Below are 18,679 nucleotides of genomic sequence, written 5' to 3' on the forward strand. Positions count from 1 at the left end.
GCAGGCAGAATCCAGCACTGCCAAGTCTAATAGATGCACATTGGCAAGAACCATATGCAATACCTCATCTAGCATTAAAAACTCGGTGTGACAACTGAAGGGGGAGAAAATCCTCTTGATATGCACAGATCAATGAAAATACTTTTCTGTGACCAACAATAATCTAAAATAAAGACAGAAGAGAGACAGATTGCAAAGAAAGAGATGAAAAGGAAAGAACATTGGTACAGAGATTACAAAGGCTAAGATGTATTTATTTAGTGAGGAAACCTGACACCTCTAAAGGAAGAGGCTAAAAAGACATGATGAATAGGTAAAGGTAAACAAAGAAAAAAGTAAATTACATAATTACTTATTTCTCTTCATAAGACAAATGAAGAATTCAGCCAAACTGAAAATTGCATGTTTAAAACAGACAATCATTTTTTATTTTTCGTTTAAATCATACAGATGGAACTCTGTGTTTGACGTACCAAGCCCAAAAACAACACTTTTTTAATGAAGAACTCTAATTTTTCTGTGGATTTATACATAAAAGTTCTTCACAGTAAAGCACTCTTTACTGGGAAGTACAGCAAGCCAGAACCAAACCAACACACAATAAATGAAAAGTCAATCTACCTCTGCTACTCTTCTGTTTCACAGACACACAGCTTATTCTTATCCCATCTTCTATACACTATTAACTACACCTTTCAGTTGCAGGTCTGCTGTCATGGATACTCATCTTTCATTTCCCTTTTCAGAAAATTGCCCTTCTTAGTACAGCATATTACTGTATCAAAGATCCACAGTCAAACATATCAGGAGAGGTTAGTTTGAAAAGAAAGCTTGAGGAGGAGGAAAGAGAAAAGGCTAGGCAGAGGTGAACAACAAAGGGAAAGGAACAGCTGTATCCTAAAATTTTAAATTGTCATCTTTACCACTGGTGGGCACGAGTTAGAACTGTTGTATTTAGCACAACCTGGGCTGCATCACAGCAAAGCGTGCTGCGTACCAATGTCCTTTAGAGTGTTAAAGTAAGTAAACAGTAACATGAAACTGTGTCTATAAGAAACTGCTAGTAGCAAAGCTTAATGCACGAGGTCTTGTTACACACGTCCTTTTTGCCAAGAATCATAGCCAAAAGCTTACACTGTAATGTGTTGCAGCTGCAGAGAAACTCTTCTATTACAGCAGATGTACAGACGTTCTTCTCATTTATGTGTACAATACACAAACAAAATCCTTCTCTGTCATGCAAGAAAGTGCACTTAAATGCTTTCATCAGTCACTAACCACTAATACCACCCCAAAACTGTATGTGCAAAAGGATATAAGCAGCAAATCCCTCCACCAGTATTTCAACATTTTTTTTTCTGTTTTTGATTACTAGTTTGGCTATACCACTTTAATATAATTTACATAAATATAATTCTCTCATTCTACCCTTGTCTCCGCTTTCATTCAACAATTTGCCACTAGATATCAGGAAAAAAATTCCTGTAGGAGCTATGCAAAATATTCAGTAGGGAATTAAATCCTATCTTAATTGTTAAAAAAAACCAACAGAACTAACACATGAAACATAGTAAGAACCAAATTTTGATGAAATTTTCGTGGTTTTGCCACACATTTAGAGAAAATTATGGTTTTGAATGCCATTCTCTAAGTGCCTTTGAAAATGAAATTTATCTCTGACAATGAGATACCACTTCATGTATGAAATTATACTAACAGAAAAGTATACAAAAAAAGTATTTTACTGAATCATAAGCATGATAAATTGATTACTGCCTAACAGTAATTAAGAAGAAACTTTGCAAACCAGCAAACGATTTTCTAAGTGTCTGGTGCCGCATTCATTTTACCTCCCAAGCTTATTCCCAGAGACAGGACATGACACCAAGCAGATCACTGAGCAGCATAGTATGTCAGTTCCTATATCCTACTTACCAAAAATACACTCTCTTCAGTTTTCTGATTCTTCAGTATCGGCTCCTTCAGGCTTCAGGATAAAGCGATGTAAGTATAATGTGATATACATGCAGTTTAAGTCTTATACAAATATGTTGTCTGTCTACTCTTACGATGACCTAAGTTAAACATCTGCAATTTTGGCTACCTGCCACTCTGACTGCTTCTCCTGCTGCCAGGACAATGTCCCACCTCTGCTGGTTGGTCTCCCTCGCAGCTCCTGGTCAGCTCAGCAGCATCTGGTCATGAGGTGCTGATTACCTGCAGGTCTCCCCCTGATGTTTCAATCAGTCACACACACTGATACTATTTCAGCAAATTATTTCTTTATCCCTTTTGCTAGGACAGTGAATCGCTTTTGTCGCCTTTTTGTAGCCCCAGTGGAGTTTTGAGCTGGGGAAAAGGTAAGAAATCTTCCTGGTGGCTACCAAAGGCTAAAACCATTAAGTCCCACAGATGTTCAGGAGCTTTATTACTATTGGAACAGGGTTGATCATGACCTCTAGAAGAACTAATTTTCTTCCCAGAAGTGCAATAAACTTACTTAAAGCAACTCAGTACATGGCATGAATTCTCTGGGTTCAAAAGCAATGACCACCTGTAATCAATGAGTATTGCAATAAAAATGCCTAATAATAAAAATTAGAAAGGTAGTAGTTCCCCATACTAACAACAAATATTCTATCAGCAAGGTAATATTATTCTAGTGTTATATTTTCCAAAGAAATACACAGTGCCTTTTTAATCTTTCAAAGAAAAAAGTTTTGCTCTGTGAAGATAAATAGTGTTAATCCATACCATAGATACAGTTTTGTCCTCTATGCTGAAAAATCCAAAGAAAATTAAGTCTTCACAGGTACATAGAAAATGAAATCATTAAAAAAAGAAAATCAGTTACTTAGACTTTCCTGTGTATCTGGTTGTCAGTTCAATGCCTACCTAAAACACAGACTGAACACTGCCCCATAACATTTTTTTCTTCTGGTAGGGAACAAGAAAGTAAGTTCAAAGATAGTGAGGGCAGTTATTTTGTGAAGAAAGACCAGACTTGCCCCATTGCTGCTAATTTCCCTCCCTCCTCACACAAATTTTTCATTTTCATAATTGCTTAGGTATTTTTGCACTGTTCTGAAACTAAAAACTCAAGAGTTGCTATAAAGAGGCGCTGAAGGGTCTCTTCAGCTTTCAGTCCGTGCACTGGGAAGGTGCTGTGAATGCCACAGCGAGGGCAGAGGCAGCCCAGAGAGCCCAGAACGCAGCAGAACTGCAGTGGTTCTGCTGCACAAAGGCTTGGCAGCTGCAGGGAGAGCACAGAGCAAAAATCTGCACTGTGCTGCGCATCACCTCCATAGGCATGCCAGCAGAAGATGGAGGTGAAAAAGCTGGGGGGGAAGAAAAAAAAGGATAGTAGATGACCACTAATGCCATGATAATATAGAGACAGGTGCAGTGAATCATTTCAGAGCTCTGGCTCAGGGTCTTGAGCTGCAGTCCTGAAGATATTGCTGAGATACTTTGGAAATGACCTCCAGGTAAGGAGTGAATTTCAGTCTCTTTAGCTATGGCTATCGTGAATATTAACAAGGAATGTGGCTCTATAAAAGCACTGTAGACTGAAACTGTGCTGACAGCCTGGTATCCACATCATATGTGTTTCATTGATCTTTGGGCTAACCCTAGTCCTATAGACTGCATATCCCTTGGTGCCTGCAACTCATGAGATGCGCTTCTGGGGCACTTGTTTGCCTTTACTTTCAGCAGAAAGCAATCCTGTTTGTGTGCTCCCAGATTGCTCCATAACATGAATCAAGATGCAGTAAGAGTGGCAGTGGGAGTGAGTGGGAGATTTGTTTCAAAAGCACACCCCTGACCTGAACTAAAATGCTAATGGAGACACGGCCTCAGGGCAGCTGCCTGTACACAGCCCAAGCACTTGAGATTTGTGAGCTGACTGTCTAAGAAATAAGTAGTTGTGTTTTGACTCTATTAAGACACAAAATGAAGAAAAGAATTTGAAGCAGGACCAGCCCTTTGAGAAGCATAACAGGTACACCTTATGGTGCACGCCATGCTATGGGGTCCCTGCATTGCTGAATTACTGTGATATTTGCATTCTCCAATAGTACCATTACTTGCAGGGAAAAACAAACAAACAAACAAACAAACAAACCCCCCCACTTTCGGTCTTTTGCTTCTATTTCAAACATATCATCACATAATTTCAAACAGCTCTTTATCCACATATACTTTAAGCTCCATTTTCTATCCCGTACACAGAACCACGAATTTAGAGTAACCAAAAAAAGCCTATTGATATTCACAGACCTTTTATTCCTCCCTGTGAGCCTACTGATCTTCCCTGCCAGTCATGATTTTGGTAAAATTCTGAGATGTAAATATTTCTTGCAAGAGGCAAAACATATCATCTCCTCTTCTCGCAGATCTAAACAACTATAAAAGGAGAAAAAGATCTTTTCCACCCCAAATACCAGCTTTCTTCAAATCAGGCCTATATTAAAAACTATGAGAAAAAAAAAAATCAGCCTATAAATATTTATGTTCATACTAAAACCTAAGGAGGAATGTTTCTCCAATAATCAAAAAGAAACAAGCACAAGTGGACAGGAAACTACAAAAAAGGTTTAAATAAATACTTGGGAAGTCACTGAAATTCATGCTTATATTGCACAAGCTAATATAATTCTACTGTTTAAAATATTTCAGAAAAAATATAAAACTTGGATGATACAACAGCAGCAAAAACTTGATCTCCCGGATAATCACAGCAATCAAAAGATCCTAGTCTTAAAAAACAAAACAAAACAAAACAAAACAAAACAAACAAACAAAAAACCTTGTAATATGCAAATAAAGAAGGAAACCAAAAATAATCTAAAATATTCCCAATAAGAAAATAGAACATTTAAGGTAACTTCTTCCATAATCTATCAATATTAGGTAGCAGAGATATATGGAGTTTGAGGTGGTTTTGTTCCAATCAGTGACCCAAATTTCAGTCCAAACATGTGGAAGGTCTCTACAAAGGAGTTGCAAAGACCAATGTAAAACAGGGTTAGTGTACATCCTGGCTATGACATCAACAGTTGATGCTTCTATATTCCATATTTACTCTGAAGCCTTTCTGAAGTCTTGATGAAAGAATACCCTAAGTAATTTACTTTTCCAGATCAGTCAGAAAAAAAAAAAAATCAGTCACTGAAAAAAAGGAAAAGACCGTTTAGAAACAATTGTTACATTTTCCTATAGTTCCTAAACTACTTCTTAGTATTAAAGAATCCAGGTCATTTCAAAGATTTCCAGAGGACTCTACTTCAGGACTGTCCTAGCCTCTCCGAGATGCTTGATCCTACTTCAGTAATTTCCGTGTCCCACCTCCTGTAAGAGATATACATATATATGTGTATATATATATATAAATATCTCACACATATATATACATACATATGTGTGTATAATACCTGTAATTTTTATTTAAGATGAGTCATTGTTAAAATTACTACCTTTTTATAAGTGTTGAAATGTACCACAGAGCAAAACTTCCATTACCTGATCAATTCTTCAACTTATGCTTGAATTCTAGCTATGTTTATACTAGCGTAAATACAGTGTATTTACAGCAATCCAAGCAGCTCCTCTGGATTTAACCTAGCCATACTACTCATGAACATCTCTCCTTTTAACCCTGGTGGATGACCTACGCTCTTGGCTGGAAAAGGCAAATTAATTCTGCTTTGTTTTCTTCAAGGTTTTTTCCCCCCTGGATAGCTGAACATGTTAAGCTCATAATATTTTTCTACAGTGTGCTTGAAAAATCAATAGAATAAGAGAATGGGATCAAGACCAAGTAGAATAACAAGGAAAAGGGAAAAAAAAAAAAAAAACCATTCCTCTGTCAACAATAACAAATTAGTAACGCCAATCAAAGACAAGGAAATGAGCATTTAAAGCACTTTGCATATTGCTTTTTGTAGCAAGGTTTGTAAAGCAAATCAATCCGAGTCAAATCTGTCCCTTTGATTTCATATATTTAAGTTTTAAAGTGTATCACGTGCCTCCTGCTCTCACAACAGTATTACATTTAAGTAAAGCCGTTGATTTCAATGGAGTTAGTCCTCGGTTATGTCATTGTAAATTCCTGACTAAAGAAAATTGGTCTATATTTACACATGAAAATAAAACAGTATCTTAAACACACATCAATCATACATACATAGGCTTGTAGTACATTTACCCAGGTCACATCCCAGTAATCAGTCTCAGCTGCTAAATTTTGAAAAGCTATCGTTACAGTAATGATTTAATTTCATTAATACAGTGAGGTTGCAAAAAAAATGTATATTTATAAGATTCAGGTTTAACATTTATGGGATTTAAATAGAGACAAAAGAAACCATAATGCACTTCTAACTGAATTGGGATATTAAAACAGGAAACCTCATTTCCTGAACTCCAGTGGTACACTATATCTTGTTAGCTAAACTTAGCTTATAATAGGGGTCATTTCCCCAGAGACTGTTATATCAGAAAGCATAAAAGTAAAACCACAAAAAATAATTCTGCTTTTAAGATAATTTGGCTAACATTTCAAATGTACCATGTTCAGAAACTCCTACTTCTTTGTAATAGTGGTCCAATTTTAGTCAGGTTCTGTGGAGAAATATTTACAGGAAGACTTTAACTCCACAGCAGAACGGGACTGGAAATTAATATCTCACATCTCTGAATGCATGAAGAATTTTAAAAGCCATCCCATGAGACCTTGGCTACATTTTTGGTTTGCTTCCTTTTTTTAAGTGCAGAACCTCAAACCGGTGAAATCTAATCCCCGTACATCCTCAGCCCTGGTCCTGCTCCGGCTCTATAGGCGGAGGGGCAGAGCATCCATGCTTTTCACAGCCCGTGCTGGGGCGTCCCCATGCGCAGGACACTGGATGCTTCCCCTACTTGTTCCCTTTTGTAAAAAAACTTTCTTCTTATCAAAACTGCCCAGTCTCACTTTAAAGCACTGTACCACAATAGTAACAGCTTGGACACAGTGTGAAAGGAAAAACATGAAAGGATGGTTTTGCACTTACAGGTGTATAAAATTTGCAATATTCAAAAATTGAATACTTAATAATAAAAAGGTCAATGAATTAGGCACTGACGACATGGATCTTTCTCCACTGATTACACTGTTTCCCTGACTTTCAACATGGCTGGAATCAGTACAGACACATCCCACTGGAAAACCACCAGAAACTTTCTTAAGGAATTTACTAACTATCAGTATTCTAAGTAGATATTACAGTAATATCTCTCTTGAAAATTTCCAGAGATTTTAGTCTTCACCAAAGCATACATTTTGGATTATTTGTAGCTTTTTTTAATAAAAAGAGATTACGACTAACATGCGTGATTTTATTTTTATCATTTTAATATTATACGTTGAAACTTAAAGATACAATTTTCTCATATTTTAAAAAGAATTTGCTTTTAAAGTGAGATGTACTATACCAGATTTCACCAGGAAGTGATCTTCTTTTAAAAGTCAGTTATATATCTTTGAATATACAAGCATTTTTACTTGCAACTGTGAATAAATAAACTGTTCTTTTTATCCTGAAGCCCTTCCATAGAGAAACAAATTTTTCCACAATATCAAACATGAAGGCAATGTTAAGACTACTCATGAGAAACCTGCATGTAATTTTTGTAAGTATATTTTTTAAAAATATATGCTTGTATTATTTATTCCTCTACAAAAATATCCTAAAAAATAAATTTTTTTGTTTATTCACTATTTTTGTCATCCTTCTACAAGCTGGGCTTTATCTTAAAGAATGTCTGGGTTTGAATCCAGTGTGCATGTATACAAATACAAAAAGTTGTCTCAGCAGAGGTAATTTTAGTGCCTTTGAAAACATAACTTTACCTCTAACAGCAATAAAGATTCCACTCTAAATGGTTTATTAAAAAAAAAAAAAAACCACACATTTTTTCTTGAATCATGAGCAGAGTAAATCAACTAATATGAGTTAAGAATAAAAGTTCCACACTAGCAAAAGATTTTCTGTCTGGTATACTGTTCCTCATGAAGCATAAATATATATGAATAAGTTTTATATTTATGGTCTTATATTTAGTTGTCTACTACTACACACAGAAATCTACAAGATATGCAAATAACTTTTAATATAGATTTTAAAGCATTTAAGGGTTGCTCAAATTCCTCCTTAACAGAACTTTAAATCCAAGTATATATCTAAATGAACACATCTCGTACAAAATTAGTTTTTGAGAAGAACCTGTGAGCATAACCCCTCAAATGTAGACAGTAAGCTAACCAGTGTGGAACAATGATCAGCAAATCATCAATCAAGAAACTCTGGAAACTCTCTTATTCTCCAAAAATAATTAATAAAAGAAGAAATCTTGTTTTTATGTATATCACAGACAATTCATCTTTTTCCCTTCATTTTAATAAAGAATGTCCTCTGGTTCTGGATTGCTAATATCTTAAAAATGTAATAAAGATACTTCATAATGATGTTTTACAGAGATTAAGTGTGTTGACAGGCCCAAGATACCATTTACATAAGCGTTCAGGCAAACTGAAGGCACCATCTACTCTAACATGCAGAGGATCAGCAAGAATTACACATGGACTTAAAAAGCATTCTAGGTATCATATTTGCTCCCTGGAAAATATCTCCTGAAAATTACAGTATTTTGCATATTCTAAAATAAAAAGTACAAAAATAGTTACTTTTTTTTTTGCTTTTCATATTTTATAATGGATAAATCTAAAAAGATAATGGCTTGACTAAGGAACTTGCCTAAATTGTAACATTAAAAAAAAAAATCACAAAAACACCACTGTCATATCCCAAAAGTGAAAGTTTGGACCTTTTTTTTTTATTTGTAATCTCTCAGGTCCAGTTTACCCCTAATTTCACTGAAATAATTTAAAACAACAGAATTACTTCCAAACTTCTGCAGAATTTCCAAAAACCTATTGTTTGTTGGAAATTTCGGATCATTCTTGCTATTGTTTTTAATCAGCGAGTTGTTTTCTAATGACGAAATCTCTGAATGATCTCTAAACATCAATCTATAGGAAAGGTGAACATTCCCATCAGGATCTCCAAGACACTTCAAAGGCCCAAGATATTTATATAGAACTGCTGAAGTTTATCAGTTCAACATTTACTATCACCGTTCATCCCAACAATTTGGTTGCTTTTGACCGCTGCTTCAAAGGGTCCTACCAGTTCTTCCATAAAGGCTTTAGGACAATGTCATTTCAAACACAGTTTTCAAGACATGTCCGTCAGCTTCAATGAAAGAGATTAAACGAAGGGTGGGAGAATATCAAGTGTTGATCAACTCCACTTCAAAGCTGCTTACATCATGCCCTGTTCTCTTTGTCATTATGGACTCGGAGCTCATTGGATATAGACCTTCCATGGGGGTGTTAGAAAGGAGCAATCTATGTCTTTCATATATCTCCCTGTTTGTAAACAATGTCAGATCATAAAACTGGTCTTTATTTTTTTAACATATCTTCAAATTAATTAAATCTCTCTACAAGCAAGAATATGTCTCTAGTGCCTCACTAAATTTGTATTCATCTAACTGATTGATGCTGTAAAGTAAATCAAACTATCACATGCTCTCACTTAGCAATGTTTGCTCTACAGTTCTGACAAGAGAAAAGTACAGTGAAAAGTACATAGAAAAGTACAGTATGGTTATTTCAGTAAAGTGGCATAAATGTCTAAATATGTGCCTCTTGAGCAAGAGGGAATGGGTAGGCTTGGGAGTTCCCTCTGGTTTGGTCCAGGGGAAGAAAATGTAACCCAGTGTAATGTATAGGAATTCTCACACATAAGACATCACACACACACACACACAAAAAATCTTCCTTGTAAAAAGAGAAGAGGGAATAAGAAAAATAATCTGGAATAGATTTACTTGCAAAAATTGCTGTTAAGAATGTGACCTACAGTCTTTATTGTATGGTTTCTCAGAAGAAATAACAACTGGAAAAGTAATACATAGAAGCTCTCGGCCTCCCCTTTCAAAAAAGTGATAAAAATATAGTTATGTCATACAAGGCCCTTTCCTATTCTCATCCCTAAGAAGCAGATTGCATATCTCATACATTCTTCATTGTTAGAATACAGTTACCAGAGAAGTGAAAGAGCCTTTTGATTTCACTAGGTCAGTGTGGGACAGCACAAGTAGCAGGATTTTACAAACTTTCTCTCAGTTAAATTTTGGATATGAACACAATTTCATCCAAACTTATTTTTTTTATACCAAAATCACTTTGTTAGGATTCACTTAATATGACTTTAGAGGTCAACAGTGGAGGTGTTTGTATCTGAGATAAAATGACAGTATGTGTTCTTCAGAGACAACAAACAGAAAATAGGTACTTTTTGAGCATAATCCATCTGACCTCTTTCAGATGTCCACTTTATTGTGAACCAACTCAAACTCCAGAATTACCTATGTATCTCCATGACCAGAAAGAGAGTCTGAACTTTTATATTTGATGTGGATGCCCATTTTTTTTTTCTATCTACTTATCAAAAAGTAATATTAAAGCATTCAGCTTCTCAGTTACTCTTTCCCTTTTAGGCAATTCATAGATCTAAATACATTATGGAACTTTGTGCAAGACTGAAGGGATAAATTACTAAGTATAGACCAAATGATTTTTAGGCAGGATAAGTGATAGAACTATAATTTGCATTTTGATTACTTTTCCTAGAAGAACATGAAATGAAGAAGCAAGACTGCCGCATTCTCTGCAAGGTGCATGTGAAGTGTACTGCCTGATGCAAAGAGAACCAGTGAACAAAGTTAAATTGAGAGCAGAGCCATGAGGTCCCTAGCCATGTGATGCTAATACCATGAGGTGTCAAATGGTGGCTGCTGAACAAGGGTGGAATCCACTTCCAACTACTCTGTGCTAGTCACCTGCTGTCCTTTTTTTTCCTAAATCAGGAATGAAATACTTATCGACACTACGAATGGGATGAATATATAGATGATCAACTAGGTGAAAACTTTTTAAAAGTTAAGTGGAGTGAACTCACTTCTGGAAAGAACATCCTGGAAATTTGCTCTTTTAGGAGTGAAGAGATCTGATCCTGATCCAACAAAGCATTTAAGCAATTGAATGATTACACGTGTGTGCACAGTCTTCCCCGAGTGCAGTGCCATTCATCTACCTCAAAACATCAGGTTGAAGCAGATTGCTGAATCAGGATTTTAGGCCAAAATACAAAGTCCATTAAAAAATAGTCAGTGTTACTCCATATAGTAATATACCAGTGCACTATTACAAGAATAGCTATACTCAATTCATCCACATATTTATCTTAAATTAGTTTTGAAAAACGATTCCACTTCTACATTTTTTAAAACCCACTAAACAAATGGCATGTGCAAACATCAGTTTATACAGTCACATTAGTTTCACAGTATTTTAGACAAAACTTTTAAAAATACGTACATTTAAGTATCATCTGGTTTTTAATACAGCATATTAATAATTTTTAAGAGAGCTTTAAAATAAATATACACATTCTGAAAAGGCATCAGTTCAGTACTTAATGTTTATTGTTTCCCATTTGTATAAGACACTGACCATTAGTGCAGATTTCTGAAGGTTTAATTTGTAAGAGTTTCTTCTGATTAGCTTAAGTAACACTCTTGCATATAATGTAAATATTGTTCGATTAAGATGTGCAGTTGAAATGTCTAACTTCGCAGCAGATGCTGGTCTATGTGACCTTTTGTAACAGAAGGGTTCCTTTATCACTTGAGCTTTTGGTTTCGTATTTCTCATCTGCTCTTTTCTGCCAGCTTAACTGAGAGTTTAAATCAAAACCTAATTAGACTACATATGCTGTTTAGGAAAAAGTTCTTGGAAAAGTCATGATTCATATAAGCTTTGATACTTCCAGATAAATGAGAACAAATTTGATCTTAATTATTTTAAATAACTTTCAACCATCCTCTTATTCAAATAAAAGTAGTTGAACGCAGTTCTTTGAATCCCCCCCGCCAAAAAATTACCCAGTATTAGAAGTACCAGCTCTGTATTCCTACAAACTATACCATTTATGTTTCATGATGAAACCCTTTATTTATATACATGTTTTTCAATTAAGTAGCATTATAACTCAGCTATTTTCTTCCATATTTCTGATACAAATATCATAAACCTCAAATCAGAAGTTATTAAATGATATTTAGTTCCTGAAAAAAGAAAATGGAAGACCACATTTTAAGTACTCTCAATTTTCGTTGGATTAAAGAGACCTGCGTCAAAAACCATTTAACTGATGTGTTGTTCAAACATTAATAAATACATTTGCCAATAAAGCCTTGGCCTTTGATAATTTTCACAAAGATAAAAGTTCTATATTTAAAAAAAAAAATTAAAACCTTTACATTTATATGTCCTACTTAGTTAGTTGACCCAGTTCTTAATCAGAAGTAGCCAGAATTTTCTTTTATTCCACAGAGCGATTGCCTGCTGTCTTAAGAACTTTTGTATTTCCCCTGATAGAAAGCTGACAAGTCATTATGAGGAACTGTGTCTTCCAACATCAAGCCAATACAATTCCCTGTTAATTGTCTAAATACAGTACTGTGTCATACTGCATATAAAAATGGTATTCTGGAAACCAAGAAATCATAGATATTGACAAGAACAATGTCTATAAATATAGCCATGACTTTATAATGTGCAAAACCAAAATTTCATAAATGTTAAAAAAAAATTCTAAATTAAATTAGGAAAACTGAAATATAGATCCAGATTTTCAGTGACTCTGTTACTTTAGTGATTCAATAAAGCTACAGCAATTTATTATGTCACCTTGTTGAATATGTAATACATTCAAATATTTCTCATATATTATTGTTTAGCCATTACTGATATATGATATCAAGACTAAAAAAAAACCAATGTATGAAGACATCAGACTTCAAGGATATTTTTTAATAAATGAATTGCAGATGGATTTACAGTGAGACAACACTGATATCCAGAACTTCTAAACAAAAAAGTCTGCTGATATCCTAACAATATAAAATGCATATGTATGTTCACTGATATTATCAAAAACAAAGTGATTTTTCCAAATGTTCTAAAATTTAAAATTCTCACCATTTTCTACAATTTTCAAAAATCCCAGTGCAACTCAGTAAGAAGTTAAATAATAAGGCCTTCATTGCAGGACAGCATTCTTTTTTAAAAAAATGAGTGAGTATACTTATATATTAAAACAAACTAAAACTCACCACATAGAATAGCTAAATGTGAATTGATAACCCAAAGAACTCCTGCCTGCAAACTTCTGCAATACAAAGTAATTTGTTTAAAACATTCTTCAGAAAACAGAAGACATGTAGTGTAATACAGAATATTTTGAAAGTAAAGTTCATTTTCTTCCGGTTTCAGACAAAGGAATGGAAATATAAAAGTCTGAGATTTAAACCCATTCATCAAAATTATTTTAATATGTACTATTTGTTATAAGCAATAGTACTTTCTGGAAAGGCATAACTTGCTGGACTGAGAAACCCCCATGACTTTCACTCTTTACTGTGAGAACTGACTGTGTCGAGGAGGGGTGGGGGTGGCAGGGGGAGCTGGGGAAGAGGGGAAGTAATACCCGATTACAAGTTTTAGGTCGACTGTTATTCAATGTAAATTTTATTGACTTTACCATCAGGTATAATTGGTCAACTGCATGAAAAGCTCTCTTTTTCTGTGAGTGAAGATGCCCTCTCAGAACACTAAAGATGTCTTAAATAGAAATAGAGTATTTAACAAGGCTTTCATTGTATTAAGACAGTGCTTACATACATGATTCTTGAGCAAAGTCAGTATTTTTAGCATTTTGTTTAAAAGAGAAGAAAAAGTAGCTCACGACATAAACCAACAAAACAGTGTGTACCTAAAACGCGTAGTCAGACGTCAAGTTATTTTCTATTCTGATTCTTAATTTAAGAATTATCTACATGTCCAACGCTCAAAAAATAATAATTACTTACACAAAAAGTTATTTCCTGATTGAGTTTGTTAAATGAAATATGTATAAACGCCAGAAAGTCCAGCAAAATATTGCGATAGTCACAAAGTATTCGTGCCGAGTTTCTAGTTTCACCTCTACACACCTCAGGGTAGACCACGTACAAGCCCATCAGCACGCACACGGCAATCAGACCGCTGGACCTGCTAAACGCTCGGCTCTCTCAGCCGCCACGAGGAATCAAAAAGCTCCAGTGGGACCCAGAAGCACCGTGTCAGGGCGCTGGTGGAAGAGAGCGGCTTCCCCCCAGCGTGGCCGCGGGCGGCCTGAGCTGCCCTTGCAGCACCCTGGACAGCGACCTCCCCAGCAGCGCCCGCCGACTTGCCCAGCCCAGTCCAGCCCAGTCCAGCCCCCCCAGTCCAGCCCAGCCCTGCGTTGGGCAGCTCGCCCCGCCCCGCACCCGGCCTTTGCCACCCGCCAGGAAAGAGGAAGAAAACACTAAGTTGGACGCTTGTTTTAGGTTTAGTTTGGGGTGGGTTTTTTTTTTTTTTTTCCTTTCCCCTGCTGGAATATCCTTTATTTTAAGACAGACTGGTTGGCCAAATTCTCAAAACACAGAGCAATACCGTTTGGCACTCGGGACCGGAGAACTGCAGGTCACTGGCGCTGCATTCGTCTAGTTCATTGATATGTTTCACGCAATCGTTTTAATGTCAACAACTTTTTTCCCCACCATTAGACAAATATTTCTCCTCATTCGTTATGCAGTGTACATTGGCTGTTCTGTTCATTTTCAATCCCTTTTACACCATGATGTACTGTTGAGCAACAGCAGACTTTGCGGTAAAGTTCAGTCAAACTAAACCATGACACAAAAACCCCATTTTTAGCATGTAGATGTTGATCATTTGGCAGCACAGAGTAGCAGGTCAATTTCTAGTTAAAGAGTTACTGAAATGGCAAAGATGTCCTCACAGCAGTAGACATCTATTTACATTTGATATGCTATTTACTTATCCAATCCACTCTGGAAATAAAATACATTTGCATTATCAGTAACTGAGTACATAACATATATATGAGTGTGTACACACGCAGTTTATAACCCAGAAATTACCGATAAGACTACATTACTTCTGTCAGATGTAACAAGAAAAAATAAATATAGCAGCTTTCCTATTTTATCCAATTAGAAAACCGGATATTTCAGCTTCTGGAGGGACTGTGGATTGATTTTTGTGGTAAAGATGCATGCAAATTACACTAACATACTGGTGAATGGGATTCTTCAGTCTTGGACTGTTACCATGAACTGATTTCAGAAGGCTCTGCTGAAGTTACAAAGCCCGGAGGTACTGCTAGGCCTCCTGTTCACAGCCGTGATTTGTGTGCACTGCTGCGCTCCACTGCTAAAGCAGGATTTGGTTCATACTGGTTAACGTAGTGCTACAGTAGTCGAGTTAATCCAGTTCGGGGCAGAAACCACTCACCTGGCCCGGCTCTCAACAAGTGCTCAAACAAACGGGGAAAAAAGCACGCGGTTATTTTAGGCGCCAAGGACACCACTTCTTTCTGCCCTTTCCTGACTCGAGAGCTAGGCCAACCGATCTGGTGCAAAAGTAGAGAGAAGACAACAACCACAAAGAGCCAACGTGGGACCCTGCCTGCTGACAAAGGAAAAAAAACACCTCTGGGTCTCCGAGCGGTCACCGGTAGCACCAAAGAAAACGGCCGCGGTTTCTTGACATGCCATCACCATCGCTTCCCAACCAAGGGCCACCGCGGTGCCCGCTGATATCCCCCCTAGTCCTCCGGCATTCCCCAGCTCCACAGACTTTGGCAGAGTGCCTGGAGACACGGTCCCACTCCCCGCTGCCGAGGCGGCCGGCAACCTCCCCGCTCCGCGCTGCCCGCTCCCCCGCGGCCAAGCGCCCGGCGCGACCCACCCGGAGCCGCCGCTGCGCGCCCCGGGCCGCCGCGGGGGGACGAGACGCCCGTCCCCCGGGCACCGCGGCCACCCCGGCCCCTCTCGTGGGGCTTGGCCGCGGGGTCTAGCCCCGGCCTGCCCCGGAGGGCCCGCGAGCAGGGCAGCGCCGTCGGGCGGCCCCGGCCCCGGCGGCCGCTCCGGGCCCCGCTCATTGGCATGCAGCCCCTGTCGCTGCCTGCCGCCAAGCCGCATCCCAGCCCGCTGGAAGCCGGCAGCCGAGCCGGCGCCAATCGCATATTCATGAGGAGGGGGAAATCCAGCGCTGCACTCCCAGAGGACAGAGGATCACTTCTTTTTTTTCTTTTTTTTTTTTTCCCTCCAAGCTTCCCCCTCTCTCTGCCTCCCTTTAGCAATGCGCTAACGGGGGCTCCCCGCCGATACCCTCCGCAGTTCCGACTGCACCCGAAAAACCACGGCCGCCGGCGCCAGCAGCAGAGACCGAAGCAGCCAAAACACGGACCACGGCAGCCACAACAGCCGAGGGAGGCACGCCAGCCCGCCAGCCAGGGACAGGAAACACAGCAGGGGCTCCTACCTTACAATCCTCAGGACACGATTTCACCGAGTACTCATCCGACTGTAAATATTTCTGGAGCATAACCTCAAACTCTTCGTATTTCTCCTGAGCGTGCTGGTCGTAGCGCTGGTAAGCCTGGACGCACTGGCTGCAGGAGCCTCCCCCCCTCAGCACCACATCCAGACTGCAGTTCAAAGTGTCCGGATTGGACAACCCGGCGAACAACTCCCAAAGTGTGTAGGAATTACAAAAGGAAAGGTAAAAATCCGTCAGGTCCCAGCCGGGCGCCGGGCTCTGCCCCGCGCCCCGCGGCCGCCCCGGCCCCCCCCGCCGCCGGCACACCGCCTCCGCGTCCCCCACGCTGAAGCACTGCCCGGACGAGGAGCTCGGGGGGGGGCACGTCTCCAGGGGCCTGGCGGTGGAGTTCCCCAGGAAAGCAGCCTTGCCGTGCGGGGGCTCGGTGCCGTTGGTGCGGCTGCCGCGGCCGCCGCCGCCGCCGCTGCTGCCGGGGGAGGGCGGGAGGGAGGGCGAGGGGGGGGCGAGGAGCCGGGGCGCGGGGGGCGCCGGCTCCCCCATGCCCGCCAGCAGCTCCTGCTCCGCGGGCTCCGGCTTGTCGGGCGGCGGCTGCTCCTTCTCTCCGGTCCCCGTGAATTTGGCCTCGGCGCAGAACCACAAGTGATCAGAGAGCAGGACTGTGAAAAACAAGAGCGATGCCAGGGACAGTCGCCATTTCTGAGCCCTCTCTGAATCCGTGAAGGGTTTCTCGTTCTCCCGGGGTGCGAAACAGATTTTTAAGCCGTCATCATACTGCCGACTGCACATCCAAGCACCCCTGGTCATATTTTGGGAACGCACAGCCCTGGCCGACTCCACCGTGAGGGCTCCTTTGCCAGTGTCACCACAATATGCATTGACTTAAAAGATTGGGGGGATTTTCTTGCCTGCCTTCCCTTCTCTCTCTCGCTCGCTCCCTCTTCCACTGTCCCCCCACTCTCTCTTTCTCCCTCTTCTTTCTTTCTTCTTTTTCTTCCTTTGAGATATTGTTGGGTTTCGCCGGCGGCTTTGCCTTGGTCTCACCACACGAAGCAGCCCCAGTCCATCCAACGCGGAGTGCCGTGGAGAAGATAAGAGCAATAACGCAGAGAGAGGAGGAAGGAGAGGAGATGGTGGTGGTAGTGGTGATAGTTGGTGGTGGCGGGGCTGCGCGGCTGGTCCTTTCCCCCTCTCACCCAGGCATGGTCAGATCGCAGCTCCCCATCTCCCTCCTGAGAAAAGCCCGCTGCCCCCGGACAGCTGCATGCCGCGTCCCCCGCTGCCGACGGACGGCTCCGGGAGGGCTCCTCGCCTCCTCTTCCTCCCCGCCGCCGCCGCTGCTCCTCTTCCTCAGCCCCAAGCCGCGGCACAGATGCCCGCACCGCTGTCTCCGTCTCCTTTTTCTCCTCTCCCCCCTCCGCTCTAACTGGAGAGACGCTGCTGCAGGGCTCCCGGAGCGCTGCCGAGGATGCTGAAGAGGAGGAGGAGGAAGAGGAAGAGGAGGAGGAGGCTGCCGGGGCCGCCGCCGCTGCTGGTGACAATGGGCTGCGGCTGCCGCCGCTGCTGCCGCCGGGCGCGGTGTCCCCGGGCGCACGGGGCGGAACTGCCTGGCTGGGGGCCCCCGATGGGCACAGGCATCTTGGGCCCCTGGGCTAAGTTGCCGCCATCTTCGTCCTGGAGAAACACTTTTTTGGGGGGAGCTCAACCTTTTGCGTCATCTCCTCCCGCGCCGAGATCTCTCTATCCTGGCGCATTGGCAGCAGCAGCAGCAACTCTGCCTCCTCCTGCCTGAGGAGGAGGAGGAGGTGGTGGGAGAGGCACTGGGGACCACATGGCCCCTCCAAAGGGCTTCCTGGGTGCAACTCTTTCTACTCGTCTCACCGAAGGGACTGCTCCGTACCACCCTCCAGCCCTCTTTCCTTCAGGGTCCCCTTCCCATTGTGGCCCTGAACACCATATCCATGCAGGATGGTGGCTGGAGAGGTCTGCCGCCGTGTCTGTCCTCGTCATAGCAAATCACAAATGGCACATGAAACCCCAGGTGCTGGATCCTGGCAGGTTTTGGCCCCAAGCAAAAATGCCTGAACACACCTGCCTGTCTGTCTGTCTGAGAGCTGCAAAGTA

At 40.6% G+C, this 18,679-nt stretch overlaps 1 protein-coding gene across 1 annotated transcript in view; it reads right to left on the reverse strand.

The window, feature by feature from the left end:
• NALF1 (NALCN channel auxiliary factor 1) overlaps positions 1 to 17,362 on the reverse strand; it is a 491,467-nt gene extending 474,105 nt beyond the window's left edge. The window contains exon 1 of the mRNA XM_086482079.1: positions 16,541 to 17,362. Within this exon, the coding sequence (XP_086338205.1) occupies positions 16,541 to 17,362 (822 nt within the window). The remainder of the gene's footprint in view (positions 1 to 16,540) is intronic.
• Positions 17,363 to 18,679: the final 1,317 nt, after the last annotated feature.

This window comes from Leptosomus discolor, chromosome 1, assembly GCF_034619465.1.
Source record: "Leptosomus discolor isolate bLepDis1 chromosome 1, bLepDis1.hap2, whole genome shotgun sequence".
Classification (NCBI taxonomy): Eukaryota; Metazoa; Chordata; class Aves; order Leptosomiformes; family Leptosomidae; genus Leptosomus; species Leptosomus discolor.